The sequence below is a fragment of the Trypanosoma cruzi genome, genomic scaffold (genome assembly GCF_000209065.1).
Source record: "Trypanosoma cruzi strain CL Brener 1047053516789 genomic scaffold, whole genome shotgun sequence".
Taxonomy (NCBI): domain Eukaryota; phylum Euglenozoa; class Kinetoplastea; order Trypanosomatida; family Trypanosomatidae; genus Trypanosoma; species Trypanosoma cruzi.
This window is the reverse complement of record NW_001849461.1, coordinates 43302-60217: the sequence shown is the minus strand read 5'-3', so window position 1 is coordinate 60217 and position 16916 is coordinate 43302. Positions and strand designations below refer to the sequence as shown.

The 16916-nt window shown below is 51.3% G+C and overlaps 2 protein-coding genes across 2 annotated transcripts, besides 16 other annotated features; both read left to right on the top strand.

Moving 5' to 3' along the window:
• Window positions 1-47: part of a sequence feature (A-rich) that runs on past the window's edge.
• Window positions 1-4902: part of a sequence feature (heterozygous, non-Esmeraldo-like haplotype) that runs on past the window's edge.
• Window positions 89-4759, top strand: Tc00.1047053508355.100 (diacylglycerol acyltransferase, putative; the record flags this gene model as incomplete). Its single annotated transcript, XM_816010.1, has 1 exon — window positions 89-4759. The coding sequence occupies one exon, from the start codon at window positions 89-91 to the stop codon at window positions 4757-4759; it is 4671 nt and encodes a 1556-aa protein (XP_821103.1).
• Window positions 4836-4883: a microsatellite.
• Window positions 4903-5111: a sequence feature (haploid, non-Esmeraldo-like haplotype).
• Window positions 5112-6226: a sequence feature (areas not merged during assembly with more than two copies in the genome that could not be assigned to a particular haplotype).
• Window positions 5113-5252: a mobile genetic element.
• Window positions 5113-9319: a mobile genetic element.
• Window positions 6227-6407: a sequence feature (areas merged during assembly that could not be assigned to a particular haplotype. This can correspond to areas where the two haplotypes were merged or to regions with more than two copies in the genome that were merged during assembly.).
• Window positions 6408-16835: a sequence feature (areas not merged during assembly with more than two copies in the genome that could not be assigned to a particular haplotype).
• Window positions 9242-9307: a mobile genetic element.
• Window positions 10015-12804, top strand: Tc00.1047053508355.80 (trans-sialidase, putative; the record flags this gene model as incomplete). Its single annotated transcript, XM_816009.1, has 1 exon — window positions 10015-12804. One exon carries the CDS (start codon window positions 10015-10017, stop codon window positions 12802-12804), a length of 2790 nt encoding a protein of 929 aa, XP_821102.1.
• Window positions 11723-11832: a microsatellite.
• Window positions 12890-12951: a sequence feature (A-rich).
• Window positions 13296-13345: a microsatellite.
• Window positions 14069-14258: a mobile genetic element.
• Window positions 14455-16916: part of a mobile genetic element that runs on past the window's edge.
• Window positions 16836-16916: part of a sequence feature (heterozygous, non-Esmeraldo-like haplotype) that runs on past the window's edge.

The window sequence follows — 16916 nt, the reverse complement described above, 5'->3', positions numbered from 1 at the left end:
GGTTGTCTTGTTTTTTGTGTTGTTGTTGTTTTTTATTTCACTCTTTTGGGAGGTACCATCGTTTGGGCCTTTCTGCGTTGAAATAAAAATGAGCGTTGACGACGAAAAAGAATTATCCGCCGCGACGTCAACGAAAAGAATGGCAACGCCTCGTGCGTCCCCACAAAATGCACCGAGACGATTGCGTACGGGTCGTTTAGGAACTGAGCATACGGCTGTACTGATGACAAATCCAATGAGTATTGCCTTGATGACAGTGTGGGCCCTTTCATGCGAGGGAGCGCTGCTGCTCAATATATTGGCCGACGTGTTTCAGAGCCGGGCCCCTGAGTTCCCACTGGTGCCCACCATTACTACGAGCGTTGGGCTGAATGTACTATGTGCCTTCCTCACTCTTTTACTTGGACGACTGTCGTTTCGGGGCTTTTATTTTTACCAACCTTTTGCTGGGGGTCAATCGTTTGTGGTGATGCAGGGATTTGGGTACGGTATATTGGTTGTTTCAAGTGTTCTTCTTTTTTTCTATGTGGAGCAGATTGGGACCACTTTAGCCGTTTTCCGTTACGGAACGTTGACAGTCTTGGGTTGTTTTAGCGCATTGGCGGACATCATATTGATGACTTCCCTGTTGTTCTTTGTTCCTACGCGGTATCGGGGAGGGCGTGGTACAAAAACAAGTCATGTGGCAACTGATGATGCAGCGGTGTGGTGGCATGATCTTTCCGCATCCCCAAATTGCGAGATTGGTATTGTTGCGTCGTTTTGTCTAGCCATACTTATGTGTTCTTCTTTTGCGGAATATTACCCACGTATTCGTCGTATGAGTTCTGTCGTTGGTGCTGTGCTTCTCTCCCTCGGCCTTTTCATTACGCATGTGGTTGTCGGTCATACATACACCCCCGGATACCGTCTTTTTATGCCTAATGCAGGTACTTTTCGAATGAGTTTGATGCAGGCGTTTGGTTGGTTTCTCGCGTTTGCAACTTTACATTTAGAAATGATCCTCTACGAGGCAGGCCCTAGTGCGTATTCATCGTGGCATATATTGTGTGGATTAGGCTCTGTAATTAGCTTGAGTACACTGCTTTTGTTTATAAGATTACATCGCTTTCCAGCCTCTACGCAAAGTGAGATTTCTTTGGTTGGCGAATACGGTCCCATGGTGTTAACTTTAACGAGTTCCATTCATGCCGCTGTGGTGTGGGGATTGGCACTTGTTCTTTCATCCAACGTTTACGATCAGGAACCGCAACTACGCCAAGGGCTTGTTATGTGCCAGACCCTCTCGTCTCTACTTACTTTTGCACTTCCACCTTGTACCCATCTGTTGGGACGCATTGCATTCGGCAGGGAATATGAAGTATGGATGCCCTTCAAAGGACCTTTAGAGTTTGTGGTGCTGCAAAGTGCTGGTTGGACGTGTTTTGGGGGGGCCATTTTTTTTGCGACGCTGCAGATTACCGAAAGTCTTCATTTTCGATTTGTTATCATTGAATCCTCCCTTACTGCGCTTTCACAAGGATTTATTCATGCCTCTTTGCATTTATTTGATGAGGGGCGTAAGGGCGGCACGACGAGGAATAATGTCTTTACGCCGAACAGATCGGACGAAAGCGATGAAGTTGCCGACGCCAATAGCATTGAATATGAGGAAGCCGCATTGTGTGAAATGAATAGATCAATTGTTCCAACGGTGTTAAATGGGGAAATGTTGACTTCCATTTTGCTTTGTTCGATCGGTCTCATTATGCGTGTCATAGCAGATGTAGCCGTGGGTAGTGGAAGCGAAATTGATGAAGTGATGCATATTCCGACGCATTCCCTTCTCAAAGTTTCTACCATTCTATCTATTCTTGTTGTGCCCCTTGCACATGTTTCTATGCGAAAACGTATTTCTGTGTGGTGTCCATTTGTGGGTTGCGGCGGTTATGTGGCTATGCAATCGATTGGCTGGTCCATTTATGCTGTTAATTTGTTTATTGTCGTCGCCAATAGTCTTCACGAAAGGCGTCAAGGTTTTCTGTCGCCTATTGTGGATGAGGAACATCTCTTTTTGGAATACACCATGGAGGGACTGCTTATGACGTTACCGCTTGTATGCATTATTATTGGGGCATTTTTTGAGACTCAAGAGCAAACCAGGAAGAAAACTGTTCAAGAACGCAAAAAACAGGAGGTGCTTGAACTTTTTCGCGTCCTACAACAAGCGATTCCTGACGACGACGAGTTACAACATGCAGAGGCGTTACTGAGAGCCATTGCGGGTCCACGATGGATGGAACCGCCTGCAACTGATGGTGCGCGACTCATTCGGGAGGCTGAGGAGACGGCACATGCAAGACAGGAGGCCGCAACTAATATTGTGACCATTTTGAGCGTTGCAAGCGCCTTGGCATTTATTTCGGCCGCCTTTTTAGCGGAACGTCAGCCTGTTTTTACACTTGTTTTTGGTGCTGCCGGTATAACGGTGACGACGATTTCCTGTTTTTCGGTGCATTATGTTTATGGCACTTTTTTGCACCGTGCCTCAGGTCGATATTCTTTTTTTATGCCGTTTTCAGGCGGCCCAACATTTGTGACGCTTCAGGCAGTTGGATGGGGATTCTACACTATATCTTCCTTGCTGATCGCCCTGAGTTGTGCGGAAGGTCGTGGCTCCGCGATTGTTTTTGTAACTACCGGCGTCTGCAGTGTCAGTGCGCAGTACTGCATTCTGAATTCTGTGCCCCGTTTTGATCCAACACCACGTCCTATGTCCGTATTGGAACTTAACGCGGAAGGTATTTTTGCCGTACTGGTGTTGATCGGCTCCTTTGCCTTCGCAATGGTGTATGACGTGTATGCCCAAGGCCGTGTCTCGGGCATTGCATCATCGCTTTTTCCTATTGCAGTTTTGGCGGTATCCACATGCTTCGCGGTTCCGTTGGGTCTGGTGTCGCTCAAACGGAATGCTTGCGATTTTACCACCTCGCCTTTTTCCATCTTTGATAATCCCATCAATTCCGGTGAGGGTGATAATGAAATTGAGAGCATGCAGTCTGGGGTAGAATTGTCAGCCACTTCATTAACTGCCGGTTCTACTAGGTCATCGATACCCGATTCTTCGCCTCCGCCACATACAGATACAACGCATCTTCGACAACCAAGCGAGGTGTCTGCTGAAAGCGGTGGCGGCCATTCTCCGGGGCATTTATTTTCACCCGTAGGGGATATATCTTCAGTTTCTTCACGTCATCCTAGGAATAGTTTTCGTGATTCGGTATACATGACATGCTTTATGGCAGCAGCCGCTTCTGCAATTTTGGCTTCGACTCTTATTCCATTTGCCCTTGTATACATTGTTTATTGTTACGCGTACAGTGGTATGGCAGCACTTAGTGCAGCTTCTGCAACTCTTCGTGTTTTATTGTTTGGATTTGGTGTGGCCGTCATTGTGCCAGTTTTTGCACCAGGAAGGTCTCGAGGACAGCGTAAAAGTCTGTTTCTTTGTTTTTATGAGGCATCCTGCTGTTATGCCCTATATTCAATTCCAACAGCTGTGGTAGTGTGTTCATTGGGACTTCCATTTGTGGTAAAGACATCAGGCGCGTATGCTTTTTCCGTGAGCATGGTGGTCATGTCGTGCTTCTCAACCATTCCACATATCCACCTTATTTCAATGCTGGTTAATGTCTCTTTACTTGGATATTTTTGGCATCATCATTTTCACGCCTTCTTGTTGAGAGGCGAGGGCGCTTTCACGCCGTGGAAGTTTGTTGTTGATACCGTTTTGACTGCCTATTGGCCTTTATATTTCCACCGTTTTCTTGGGCAACCACGTGTTACGGGACGGTTGAATAGCCCCAGGTTTAAGCGATTATTACGTCGCTGGATGTTATGTGCCGTTGCAGAGCACTTTAGCCTTTCTGTCATTGTAGACGGGAAGGAGTTGAACCGAGGGGAGAAGAATCATGCCCAGGACGACTACGTCAATTTGAACAACCCCAAAAATAAGTATTTTTTTTCGTTTCATCCACATGGAATATTTCCTGGGACGGCGTTGTGGGTGCCAAATACGCCTCAATGGGAAGAGATTGTGGGAAAAAACACGGAGAACTTTCTCTCTGTGCATTGTGCCGATGTGATTTTTGCCGTTCCGATGCTGCGCGACTTTGTCTTGGCCCTTGGGTGCTTGACAGTAGCACGCAGAGGAATTGAGAGTAGCCTTTTGCAAGGCAACAGTGTGCTGGTGGTGACAGGTGGACAAGCAGAAATGCTCTGCAGCAAATTTAGCGATACGGAAATGCACTTTGTAACGCATCACAGTGGATTTGTACGTGTAGCAATGACGCATCGAGTGCCATTGGTACCGATTCTTTCTTTTTCGGAAAATAACCTTTTGAGCAACGTATGTTTTCCCCGTATGCAGCGCTACACGGTGTCAAAGGTGGGATTTCCCTTCCCAACCGTGCCGTATGGGAAATTTTATTTACCACTACCCAACAAGCTGCCCATCACCATCGTGGTGGGTCGACCAATTTTGCCCGAGCCTGGCATGGATTGCCCAGAGAACCCGGAACATGTCCAGCGCTATCAGCAACGTTACTTTAAATCCCTCGAGGTGCTGTTTTTCAAGTACCGCGCAAAGGCCGGATACCCAAACATGACGCTCGTTCTGCATCACCGCAACGAAATTCACCGTGTCTCGGCGGCGGCGGAAGAAACGAAAGAACCTACAGGAGAGCAAGAAAAAGAGAGAAAAACAAAAGACTTGGAGTAAATAAGTTTGCTGCAATCTGAAAAGCAATCCAAAAGAATTGTGAAATGTTACAAACAGACGGAATAAGAGGAAGCAAATATATATATACGTGCAATATATATATATATATATATATATATATATAATAAAGAACGCGAACTTTTTTCTTCATAAGAAAAGTTGTTTCTTTTTTTTTTTCTTTGTTAAATATTAGCCTACACCTGTGCTACAATTTTGTTTTCTGCTCTTTTGTTCTCTTTGTTCAGAATCATTTTGGAAACGTCTGAGAGTGGATGGGTGTAAGGGCAATTGTAGCGCAACTTGTTGAACTCCCCGGTTTATTCACTTATTACATGATTTTTGATCTGTTTGTTAGGAGGTTGTGAAGAGAATGATCGCGGGAGAGCTGGCAAGCCCTAATGAATGCATGTATGTATATATCCCTGCCAAAACGAATACACACTTTTTTATGAGACCTTTTCCGTCTTATGAATTTTGGGCAGGCCACGACTTTAAGGACATCAGGGGACAATTGACGTGTAGAGGACTTTACTTATTTTATTTCATGTTTACAGACACAGCGAGGTTGGTTTAAGGAAATGGCATTGGCTCGTTTTACTCGGCCTCCGAGTGGAGCGATATTGGTGTCCCTATTTCAGAATTGGTACGCCAGCATGGTGCTATCCAGGTGCAGCTCACCGTTGTGGATGAAAACAGCCCGTCGGATGCAACGTTAACAGTGGCCACCCCGATGACAGGCTTGCGCTTGATTTTGGGAAGCATCGCCAATCACTGGGAGGATTTGAGCCTTACAGGACATATTGCGAATCGCCGAGCGCCTCAAGTATTAAATTTTGAGACTCAATAGCACCTACCCATTGTGTGGGGGCGGCCCGGGACTTGAGGGTCCAGCAGGGGCTCGTCATTACTGAAAGGGATCGCTTGAGCACGGACCACGCCCACACCATCGCGGACGTGCGGAATGGAAGCGCTCAGCTTAAGTCGCAGGTGGAAGAGGCGCATAATAGCAGCCTATCGGTATTCGAAGCTAACATTGCGGTCGCCGACGGCCTTCTTGCAGAACGAGAATAAGCGCTCGCCGGAAGCGAACGGCAAGTGGAGGCTAACCGCGCCCACCTACAGGAACGAGAGGCACGCGTTAGCGCAAGAGGAGCGCGGCGAACCGTTACGCACGGCCCAACGAAGTCCGGCACGAGAGAGACGGCAGGTTATTCTCCAGACGTCTCAGGGTGATTTTGGGTGACCACATTTCCGTCTTTCCATGCTTTTGCCTTCCCGCGCTTTCCCTCGGACGCCCATTCCGCTACAGAAGAAGAGGGACGATGTTTTCACGCTTTCGACGCCACCTCTCGGGCCACAAGTGTTTGGAATGAGGGCGTTTCCGGAGTCGTTGTCGACCTCCGGGGCGCATACGATTGTTGGCAACAGGCGGAAGGCCCACGCTCAATTTGCCTTTGACAATTTGGTTGCGTGGATGGGTGCCGGAAGGCTTGCAGGATCCCACCGATCAGTTCACGGATTTAGGCAGGTCCCTACTGAATACATTCCGGATGCAGCTCACGATCGCATCCGAACCTAGCATACGGCTCTCCAGACTGCGCGCCCGTCTTTACACTGCCGTAAATGAGGCTGACGCCTTTACCAGGGAAGCCCAGCTTCTCGCGGAACGGCGAGGGATGCAACGACTGCCGCGGTGCCGGTTGTGTCGCATTTGTGGGCACGAAGCGTCTACATGCAACGCCCGAGGCGCACCCAGAAGAATTTACTCGCAGCGCGGATGCCCGTGGAAAAGCGGCGGAGGGGCCGCCCGCTGCCTATGAAGGCGGACGACGGCAGCCCCATCCATTCCGCCACCTCCCACCATCCGCACCGCACCGCCGATGCTCCACCCGCCGATGCTTCAAGTTGCCCGACGCAATCGTCGGGAAGGTCAATGGAGCTTATCCGCCAACGACGCTCGACTGTGGTACGACGAATTACCGACATCCCCGCTTTGGGCCAGTTATATGAGGGGAGCGAACGAGGCGACTCGAGAGATGTGTGCGCTGTCAGTGTGGGAGCAGAGAAGGCCTCTAGCGGGGCAATTCACAACCTTATGCCGCACGCACGAACAACCGATAAACGAGGAGAGCTGCGTGACCTTTTTGATGGCAATCGAAGTGGCGCCATCGACCCGACTGCGCCACGCCAGGATGCTGCGGTCCATTTTGCAAATGGATTGAACCCCGCTGGAAATGGCGGCTTTGAGGTTACAAAAAATCGCGGCGCGATCGGAGACGAAGCAGGCGCGCCCCTCGACAAAGAAAGGGACCGAGGAATGTATCCGCAGCCGGGCCGATTGGAAGCAGTGTGTTGTTTTTCGACATGCGTGGATAACGGCGAGTCGTTGGTTTGAGATTGCGGCCTTAACTCCCAAAAATTTTAAACTGAAGCCGGACGGGGCCTTAATTTTGGACTGTTCCGTGGCGCCGAAAGACGGCGAGGGCGGATCCCCACCGCGCCTCGAGGTCCGTCGTGATAAGAGGGCAGGAGGACGTGTTAGACACTATAAAGTTATGCAGGACACTTCGACGCAACGAGAAGCTCACGAATATTACGACCGTTCAAATCGAACGAGCCTTGGCTCCTTGGAATGCCACGGCACATTCCATAAAACACGGTGCGTTGAGGCACGCTGCTCAAACCGTGGAGACACACGATTTGAATCCACACGTGATCTCGCATTTGGCGAAGCACGTCAATCCGTTCGACCTTCCCCATAACACAGTTTGTTATTTGTGGAGGTACACCACAATGCTGACCCAGGTATCGTCGCTGGTCGCATTGATGTGAAGGGAGAAGCTGCGGAAGGGCCGGAACCCTGGCTGAGAGCGGAGGAGCGTTTTTTAATGATTTTAATCACAATCATGCTGCTGCAATGACGAGACGCGCGAAAAGGACGCGTCCGGCCACTCCACAAGATGATCACGCTATCCCGTTGCAGCAAGTCAACGTGCCCGTATTGAATCCGGAGTGGATTAAAAGCCGGTTGAACCCGGCGACATTGGAGAGACTCATGCAGGTTTGGGGACTCGTCGGGCGGCTCACTTTCCCTCCGTCTTCCTCCGGTAAAGCGTGCGAAGGCTCACGGAGGATTCCAACCGCTGACGCGCGATTCTTACGAAAAGCAGGAATTATCGAGGACGCTTCGTCCACAGTAACAGGCGGATGGATAATGCCCCTTTTCGGTTGTGGAGGAGAAAACCACCGGCTTACGACGACGATGGATCGCGTGGCCGCGCGACAAGAACCGAGACGACCCTTACAAGGCGAATGTTCCTCTTTCGCATATTTCCCATTATTTGCCGCCTGCGATGGCAGAGGCCGCTTCCTGCCTGGACTTAAAGGCGTCCTTTTTTCGTGTTTCTTTGCCGCGGGAGACTCGGCATCTCTTTCGATGCCGCGTGGAGGACGGCACGCTGGTGGAGCTGACACGGCACCCAGTGGGATACAAGGCCGTCCCAGAAATTCTCCAGATTATTACTTCGGCAATTGCGGGGGTGACGACGGTGGTTCACCGCCTCTGGGCTGCACCTCCATTGGTGCGTATCGGACGCATGGATCGGTAATATACGCATTGCAGGGTCGAAAAGCGACGCGACATTGTGGGAGGCCCAAGTGCTTCGTAATGCGGACAGTTGTCACGCCACGATAGGGAAGAACGCGAATCGGGCGCCACGCAGTACACCTTCCTGGGGTGCAGCTTGGTCACGCACACCGGGCGGTATCCCTGAGTGGAAGGTTTGTCCGGTCTGTATGTGCCGTGCCGTCACTCAATTCTTCAACCATCGCGGGAATGGAGGTTGTGGCGTCACGCTTTTTGTATGCGGCGGCCATTTTAGGCACGCGTTTATGTGACTACTACTTTTTCATCAAGGCAGTGCGACGACGATTGTCCGCACTTTACCGGGGAATTGTGCGGGAGACATCCCCGGTGAACCTTCTGCCGTCAGCGGTTGGCTTGGGCGAGAGATTGCGACACAGCATCGAGAATACAATCGTAAGCGAATCATCAATTCCACGAAAAAGGCATCGGCCGCCATCATCACGGATGCATCGCTCCATGGATGGGGCGCCGTTTTTATTCCAGACTTTGTTTACGCTAAAACTGTCTGGAGGAGAGTGGGAGAGGAAGCCTTTTTTTATTATGCAGGCCGAGGCACGCGGTACGCTTAGCCTTATCGGCCTTTTCCGCCATCTTGCCATCCCCCATGGACGTTTGGGCGGACAACACTTCGCTGCAAGGAGCGGCGAATAAAGGCAGCCCAAAATCACATGCCATGACGTGGGAGCTGCGACGGATATATAAGTTTGTTGACTCTCGCGGAGTGCAGGCATCCTTTGCATACGTGCGGTCTGCGGAAAACCCCCGCAGACGGCATATCACGCGGTTGTGTTTTTGCACTTCAGGACTTGGCGAGGGGGTGGAACTTGCGAAGGACAGCGGCGGGGTCTTTTGGCTGCAGGACTCCAAAGTCTGCCACTTTGTAAATAAATATATATATATTCAATGCGAGTAGAGTGAGCGGGCCACAATTGTGGCCAATTGATGATGTATATATACATACATTTACTTGGTGTAAAGTTTGAGGATGTGGTGAACCCACTCTTATTCCATTTACTTCTCATTTCGGCCTTGTTTGTTTTCTGTGATTGATAACCTCAGGATGAGGAAAGCGGCCCAGGTGAATATTTATTTTGTGTCACCGTGTGAAGCACCGCATCCCATTGAAGGCGGGATGGCAGTGTAATTTTTGGTGCCGCGTGACTGGTGGATGGGTGAGGGTCCACTTCAACGTGTGACTGGCGTGGTGGGTGCTTGCTCCGGGTGCGTTGTGTGTTGGCTGCGGGGATGTGGCCGTATCCCGTTGGCCGTGAGAATGTTCTGGAGGCGGTGGGTCTCTTCTCGTCGTCCATGGCGGGTGGCTGCTGCCGGTGCGCACTGGTTTCCCGTGCAACTTGCTGTGTTTCTCCTCCATGACTTTTTCCATTTCCTTCACACACAAAAAAGGAAGTAAAACAAGCGCGAATCGCTACTGTGCACTCTGAGGGCTCTGAAAGGAACAACAACAGTACACACACACACCGCACACACACAAGTATTACTCTCAAGCGTTGCTGCTGTGGAGGCACCCCGCACACACAACCGTACTCGCGTGACCGGATCCAGCGGAAGGAGGAGGGAAGGAAGAGAGGGTGAGCAGCAGAGGCCTAACATGTCCCGGCACCTCTTCTACTCTGCGGTGCTGCCTCTCCTCGTCGTGTTATGCGGCAGTGGGGCTGCACACACTGTGCAGACGAAGACTGCCGTTGATCCATTCACAGGGATCGGATGGACATCCTCTCAATGGGAAGCCCCTACAAAAGTCAATGAAACATTATTCTCGCTCCGCGTTCCCAGCCTTGTTGAGGTGAACAATAACGTGTTCTTCGTTGCTGAAGCGCTGTGCAAGGAAAAAGGAGAAAGCCGCAGCCGTACTGGGATTGCGTCAAGGCACCTCGATCTAACTGATGATAAGCCAAAGGAGATATTGACGGAGGACACAAGTTTGGTGGTGCAGTTTCCAGAGGGTGTTGCGACGGGTACCGTCGAGGCAAAAGACACAATGCGGCCAACGACAGTTGTTTCTGGCGACAGTGTCTACATGCTTCTGAGAAATCAGGGCGTTACACCGTTGGTGGGTAAATCGGCTAATGCACGTGACTGGGGGCTTTTGCTGGTAAAGGGAAGTGTCAGTGGTGGCAATGGAATCACGTGGAATGAGACTCATGCAGTGACGTTTGAAAACAATGAATATGCTGCTAAATTCCTGACCCAGTTGGTTTCTGGCGGAGGATCGGGGATTAAGACGAAGGACGGTACACTCATGTTTCCCATGCAGGCCACAAAGAACGAAAACACTTCATTGCTGTCCATGCGCTTTGATAAGTCAGAGAATAAATGGAAGCTTTCGCACCAAACGGATGTTGATGGCTGCAGGGACCCGACCATCGTGGAGTGGGGAGATGACAGATTCCTCATGATGGCTTCTTGTGAGCGAGGTTACCGTGACGTGTACGGATCCACTGAGAGTGGGCGGAGTTGGTTTCCATATGGTGAGACACTTACTCGCGTTTGGGGCAACTCACATGATCGAAAGGGGCACGGCGTCCAGAATGCATTCATCAAAGTGACAATTGAGGACAAGGATGTGATGCTCGTCACCCTGCCGGTGTATCCGAAGGAGGACAATAAACAAAAGGGTCGGCTCCACCTTTGGGTGACGGACAATTCACGTGTGTATGATGTTGGGCCGATATCCCGTGAAGATGATGACGCTGCCGCGAGCTCGCTGTTGATGAAGAGTGGGAATGAAAAGTTGATTTCACTGTACGAAAACAAGAAGGGTGATGACGGATCATACAGTCTTGTCGCCTTGAGCCTGAGGGAGCAGCTGGAGCGGATCAAATCCGTGGTGAAGACATGGTCAGCGTTGGACGGCGCCTTGAAAACATGCCATTCCGGTTCCAGCGCCACTGTCGACCCGAGAAAGAAGGGTATGTGCGCTGGTCCTGTTCCCACCAAAGGGCTTGTTGGCTTCTTGTCTGGTAACTTCTCTGATAACAAATGGAGGGACGAGTACCTCTGCGTGAATGCAACTGTGAATAATGGGGAGCCGAGGGTTCGCAATGGATTGACGTTCAAAGGACCCGGGGCAGGGGCGGTGTGGCCTGTTGGCAAAATGGGGCAGACTGTACCGTACTACTTTGCAAACAACAAGTTCACTCTTGTGGCGACGGTGTCCATCCACGAGGCGCCGAAGGAAGCCAGCAGCCCCATTCCTTTGATGGGTGTGATCATGAAAGACAACAGCAGCACGGCGCTCTTTGGTCTGTCGTACACCCACGAAAAAAAGTGGAGGTTCACACTTCCCAATGGAACTTATGGAGGTGTCGAAGATGATGAAGATGATGAAGATTATGAGGGTGCCGAAGATGATGAAGATGATGAAGTTGCCGAAGATTATGAAGATTACGAGTATTATGAACATGATCAATATTACGAAGGTAAGTATAATTGGCAACCAAACAAAACATATCAAGTAATGCTGCAAATGAATACCAAGGAGTGGTATGTTTACGTTGATAGAATGCGGGTTTATTCTGGGCACTACAACTGGGATCTGTTTAAAGATCACAGGGTCTCACACATCTATTTTGGCGCGGAGAATAAGGAGGGTTCGGAAAGCAGCCACGTGACGGTGAGCAACGTCCTGCTGTACAACCGCATAATCTATGGAAGAGGAAGGAAGATGCTCAATGCCAGCAAAGTCTCTATTCCAAACCCTGGTGAGGAGTTCCTCACTGAGAAAGAGGAGGAAACACCATCATCACCTGAAGAGGGGAAAGCAGAGCAGGAAGTTGGGGAGGCGCTTCCACGGCCACAATCCTCCGTGGAAGCACCTGAAGGCAGTGATGCTGCCGCAGTGTCTTCTGGGATCCGTGGCTCGCACGGAAAAAGGGAGGAGGAAACGGAGACGGATGGCAGCGGCGAATTGGCGTCTCCACCGGCCTTATCGAGTGTGGGCACCTCTGCTCATTCAGGCGACGACGGGATGGGTGTCCGTGAGGGCACCACTCTGCAGGAAGAAGTGCCACCACCTCTTGGGACTGAAGACATTCCGAAGGCCGACGTGGAGCGACCGATCTACGAAGAAGAAGCGACCTCTCCGGAATGGGCCACTGAGCGGCAGACGCAAGAAACCACTGCGCCTTTGGTTGAAAATGGAGACGGTGAGGACGTTGGCACCGCATCGGGTAATGCAAGCACCCTGCCTGGGGAAACCGAGATCCCATCGGAGTCCAACGCAACATCGCTCTCGGACCATGGCATTTTGCCTGAGCACGGGCATTACAGCGAGTTGGCGGGCATGGCTCTATTTGCTGAGAGCACCGTGCATGGGTGTGTGTCTCGGGTGCTGTTGCTGCTGCTGCTGGGGCTGTGGGGCACTGCGGCTCTTTGTTGAATAAATTTGGGGAGGAAAATTGCAGAATTCCGTGGAACAACTGAGCGGCATCCCAGCAATACTCAATGAGTTTTGTCAAGGATACTTTCTTTTTTTTATTTTTCTTTTTTTTCGTTTTTTTTTTTTGCTTTTTTCTGTTTTCTTTTTATTGCTGGTGCTCTGTTGAAATAATCAGCATTCCTGTTTGTGTGTTTTTCCCAAAAACGGTCGCTTGATGCACACCGTCACGAGTGACGTGCTTCCCCCTCTTTTGTTTGCTTTTTTGCCCACACGCGGTGCCGGTCTCATTGCTGTGCGTCCCACGGACTGCACGAAGGGAGGAGTGGAGGAGCAGGCCGGATGCCGCATGAAATGTGAGGGATGTTGTGTGGGCTGGTGGGAGAGTGCAATTTCTTTTTTTATTTGTGTGTGCGGGCAGTATGTATAAACTCAAGAACACGGTTGCATTGTGCTGCGTGGCACATGAAATGACATATCTGCCGAGTCAATTGTTTTTTTTTTTTTTTTGCTTTTAAATTTTTTCAATTTTTTTTTTCTTTTTGGTAAATCACTAGAGTTTCGTCCCCGTCCGTGCCGTGTCCCATGTCACTGTGTGTCTCCGTGTCCCTTTTTATTATTCCTCTGCTGGCTGTGCTGCTGACACGCCCCCATTTCTTCTTCTTTTTCTTTCCTGCTAGAGGTACCGATGGTCCGTGACGACGATTGTTTGTGTTCCCCCTCTGCGATGGCACGAGGGTGACTGGGCGCCTGCCTGCTGAGTGCACTCGGAGGGGAGCGGATGGTGCGCGTGGTGCTTCGTTTGTGAGTTCGGGACGCCACCCGTCACGACCTGCTGCGAGGCGCAGCGCTATTCCGTCGCGGCGGAGAGGAGTGAAGGACTGCGCCGTGGACTTGGATGCGCCCCGTTCCTCTCGTTGCGGCCGTGTGTGTGTGTGTGCTCTGGATGCCCAAACTCACTTGCCCCGCAAATGCGACAACGGAAGGATGTGGTTGCGTGGAGGCGCCAATGCCACTTGAATCAAACCGTGCCTGTGGCACACACGCAAACAGGAGGAAGAAAGGAAGGAATTATTCGTCTGGGCTGCTGGCCGGATCCCCAAATTTCCGAAGGAAATAAAATACGACGGAAAGGGAGAATGAGTAAACGGAGAGGCAGTGGGTTCGCCAAACTCTCGTTGTTTGCTCCGCACATATGTGTATATTTATATATTCTGGTGGCCCCACTCTCGTGACATGTTAAACGCTCTATTCGGATACACCTTTTTTATAGCTTACGAAGTGGCGGACTTTGGGCCTCTCCAGCCACAAGACCCCGCCGCAACGGTGGGAATCAAGAGAGGGGGCGGACGGTACGGCAAAAATAAAAATATTCATCTTGACGTTATCGGTTCCCTTGGTTGCTTCCATCGCCGTCTTCTAAAGGAATTCATGCGATAGGAAGGAATAGTAGAGAAATACGTCTTTGTTTCATTGGGAGCTCGTGAGGAGGATGCTCATGAAGTAGGCTGGCGTCCCTAATGTATATGTGTCCTGGTAAAACGGAGATATTTCTTCACGATCCTTTTCTATTTTGTGAATCTTTGGTTGACCGTCACTGAGGGATTCAGGGAACTGTTAGCGTCCAGACGATTTGTAATTATTTTAGTTTTCACAGCCACACGGGATCCCTGCAAGCTGATTGAAGGAAATGGCAGTGTTTTCTTTTACACGGCGACGGGAAGAAGCGACATTGGTGCCCGCATGCTGGACTTGGCACGCCAGCATGGCGATGTACGGGTGCAGCTCGCCTTCGTTGATGAACACGGGCCGTTGGATGCGGTGGTAGCCGCCGCCGCAACAATGACAGGCTTACGCTTGGTTTCAGGAAACATCGCCATGCACTGGGAGGATACGACCATTGCGGGCACTTTGCGAATCGCCGGGCGCCTCAATTACCTAATTTCGAGGTTCTGAGTGCTGCTGCCCATCGTGTGTGTGCTGCCCGGGAGTTGGGAGTCCAGCAGGGGCTGATCATTGCTGGAGGGCAGAGACTGAGCACCAACTACGCCAGTGCCGTCGCGGGCGTTGCGGATCGGAGTGCTCAGCTTTACTCGCAGGTGGAGGAGGCGCATGATTACTTGTTGGCACGCGGATCTCACATTGCGGTGGCCGGCGGTTTTCTTGCGGGACGCGGAGACGCCGTTTCTACGCGAGGCGCCCACCTCTTGGAGAGGGCCACCAGATGGCGTAAACACACAGCCGCACCAACGGCATCGTTTGATGGCTGTGTCAGAAGTGTCGCCATTGGCCAGACCGCAGCACGCCAGGATGCCGGTGGTCCATGTTGGAAATGAATCGAACCCCGCTGGACATGGCGATTCTGGGGTTACAAAAAATTGCGGCACGATAAGAGACGAATCAGGCGCGCCCCTCGACAAAGAAAGGGACCGAGGAATGTATCTGCAGCCGGGCCGATTGGAAGCAGTGTGTTGTTTTTCGACATGCGTGGATAACGGCGAGTCGTTGGTTTGAGATTGCGGCCTTAACTCCCAACAATTTTAAACTGAAGGCGGACGGGACCGTAATTTTGGATTGTTCCGTGGCGCCGAGAGACGGCGAGGCGGATCCCCACCGCGCCTCGAGGTCCGTCGTGATAAGAGGGCAGGAGGACGTGTTAGACACTATAAAGTTATGCAGGACACTTCGACGCAACGAGAAGCTCACGAATATTACGACCGTTCAAATCGAAAGAGCTCTGGCTCCTTGGTGCGCCACGGCGCATTCCATAAAACACGGTGCGTTGAGGCACGCTGCTCCAATCGTGGAGACACACGATTTGAATCCACACGTGATCTCGCAGTTGGCGAAGCACGTCGACCCGTTCGACCTTCCCCATAACACAGTTTGTTATTTGTGGAGGTACACCACAATGCTGACCCAGGTATCGTCGCTGGTCGCATTGATGTGAAGGGAGAAGCTGCGGAAGGGCAGGAACCCTGGCTGAGAGCGGAGGAGCGTTTTTTCCGTGATTTTAATCACAATCATGCCGCTGCAATGACGAGACGCGCGAAAAGGACGCGTCCGGCCACCCCACAAGATGATCACGCTATCCCGTTACAGCAGCAAGTCAACGTGCCCGTATTGAATCTGGAGTGGATTAAAAGCCGGTTGAACCCGGCGACATTGGAGAGACTCATGCAAGTTTGGGGACTCGTCGGGCGGCTCACTTTCCCTCCGTCTTCCTCCGGTAAAGCGCGCGAAGGATCACGGAGGATTCCAACCGCTGACGCGCATTTGTTACGAAAAGCAGGAATAATCGAGGACGCTTCGTCCACAATAACAGGCGGATGGATAATACCCTTCTCGGTTGTGGAGGAGAAAACCAACGGCTTACGACGACGATGGATCGCGTGGCCGCGCGACAAGAACCGAGACGACCCTTACAAGGCGAATGCTCCTCTTTTACACATTTCCCATTATTTGCCGCCTGCGATGGCTGAGGCCGCTTCCTGCCTGGACTTAAAGGCGTCCTTTTTTCGTGTTTCTTTGCCGCGGGAGACTCGGCATCTCTTTCGATGCCGCGTGGAGGACGGTACGCTGGTGGAGCTGACACGGCACCCAGTGGGATACAAGGCCGGCCCAGAAATTCTCCAGATTATTATTACTTCGGCAATTGCGGGGGTGACGACGGTGGTTCACCGCCTCTGGGCCGCACCTCCATCGGTGCGTATCGACGTATGGATCGGTAATATACGCATTGCAGGGTCGAAAAGCGACGCGACATTGTGGGAGGCCCAAGTGCTTCGTAATGCGGACAGTTGTCACGCCACGATAGGGAGGACCGCGAATCGGGCGCCACGCAGTACACCTTCCTGGGGGTGCAGCTTGGTCACGCACACCGGGCGGTATCCCTGAGTGGAAGGTTTGTCCGGTCTGTATGCGCCGTGCCGTCACTCAATTCTTCAACCATCGCGGGAATGGAGGTTATGGCGTCACGCTTTTTGTATGCGGCGGCCATTTTGTGCACACTTTTGTGCATAATACTTTTTCATCAAGGCAGTGCGACGACGATTGTCCGCACTTTACCGGGGAATTGTGCGGGAGACATCCCCGGTGAACCTTCTGCCGTCAGC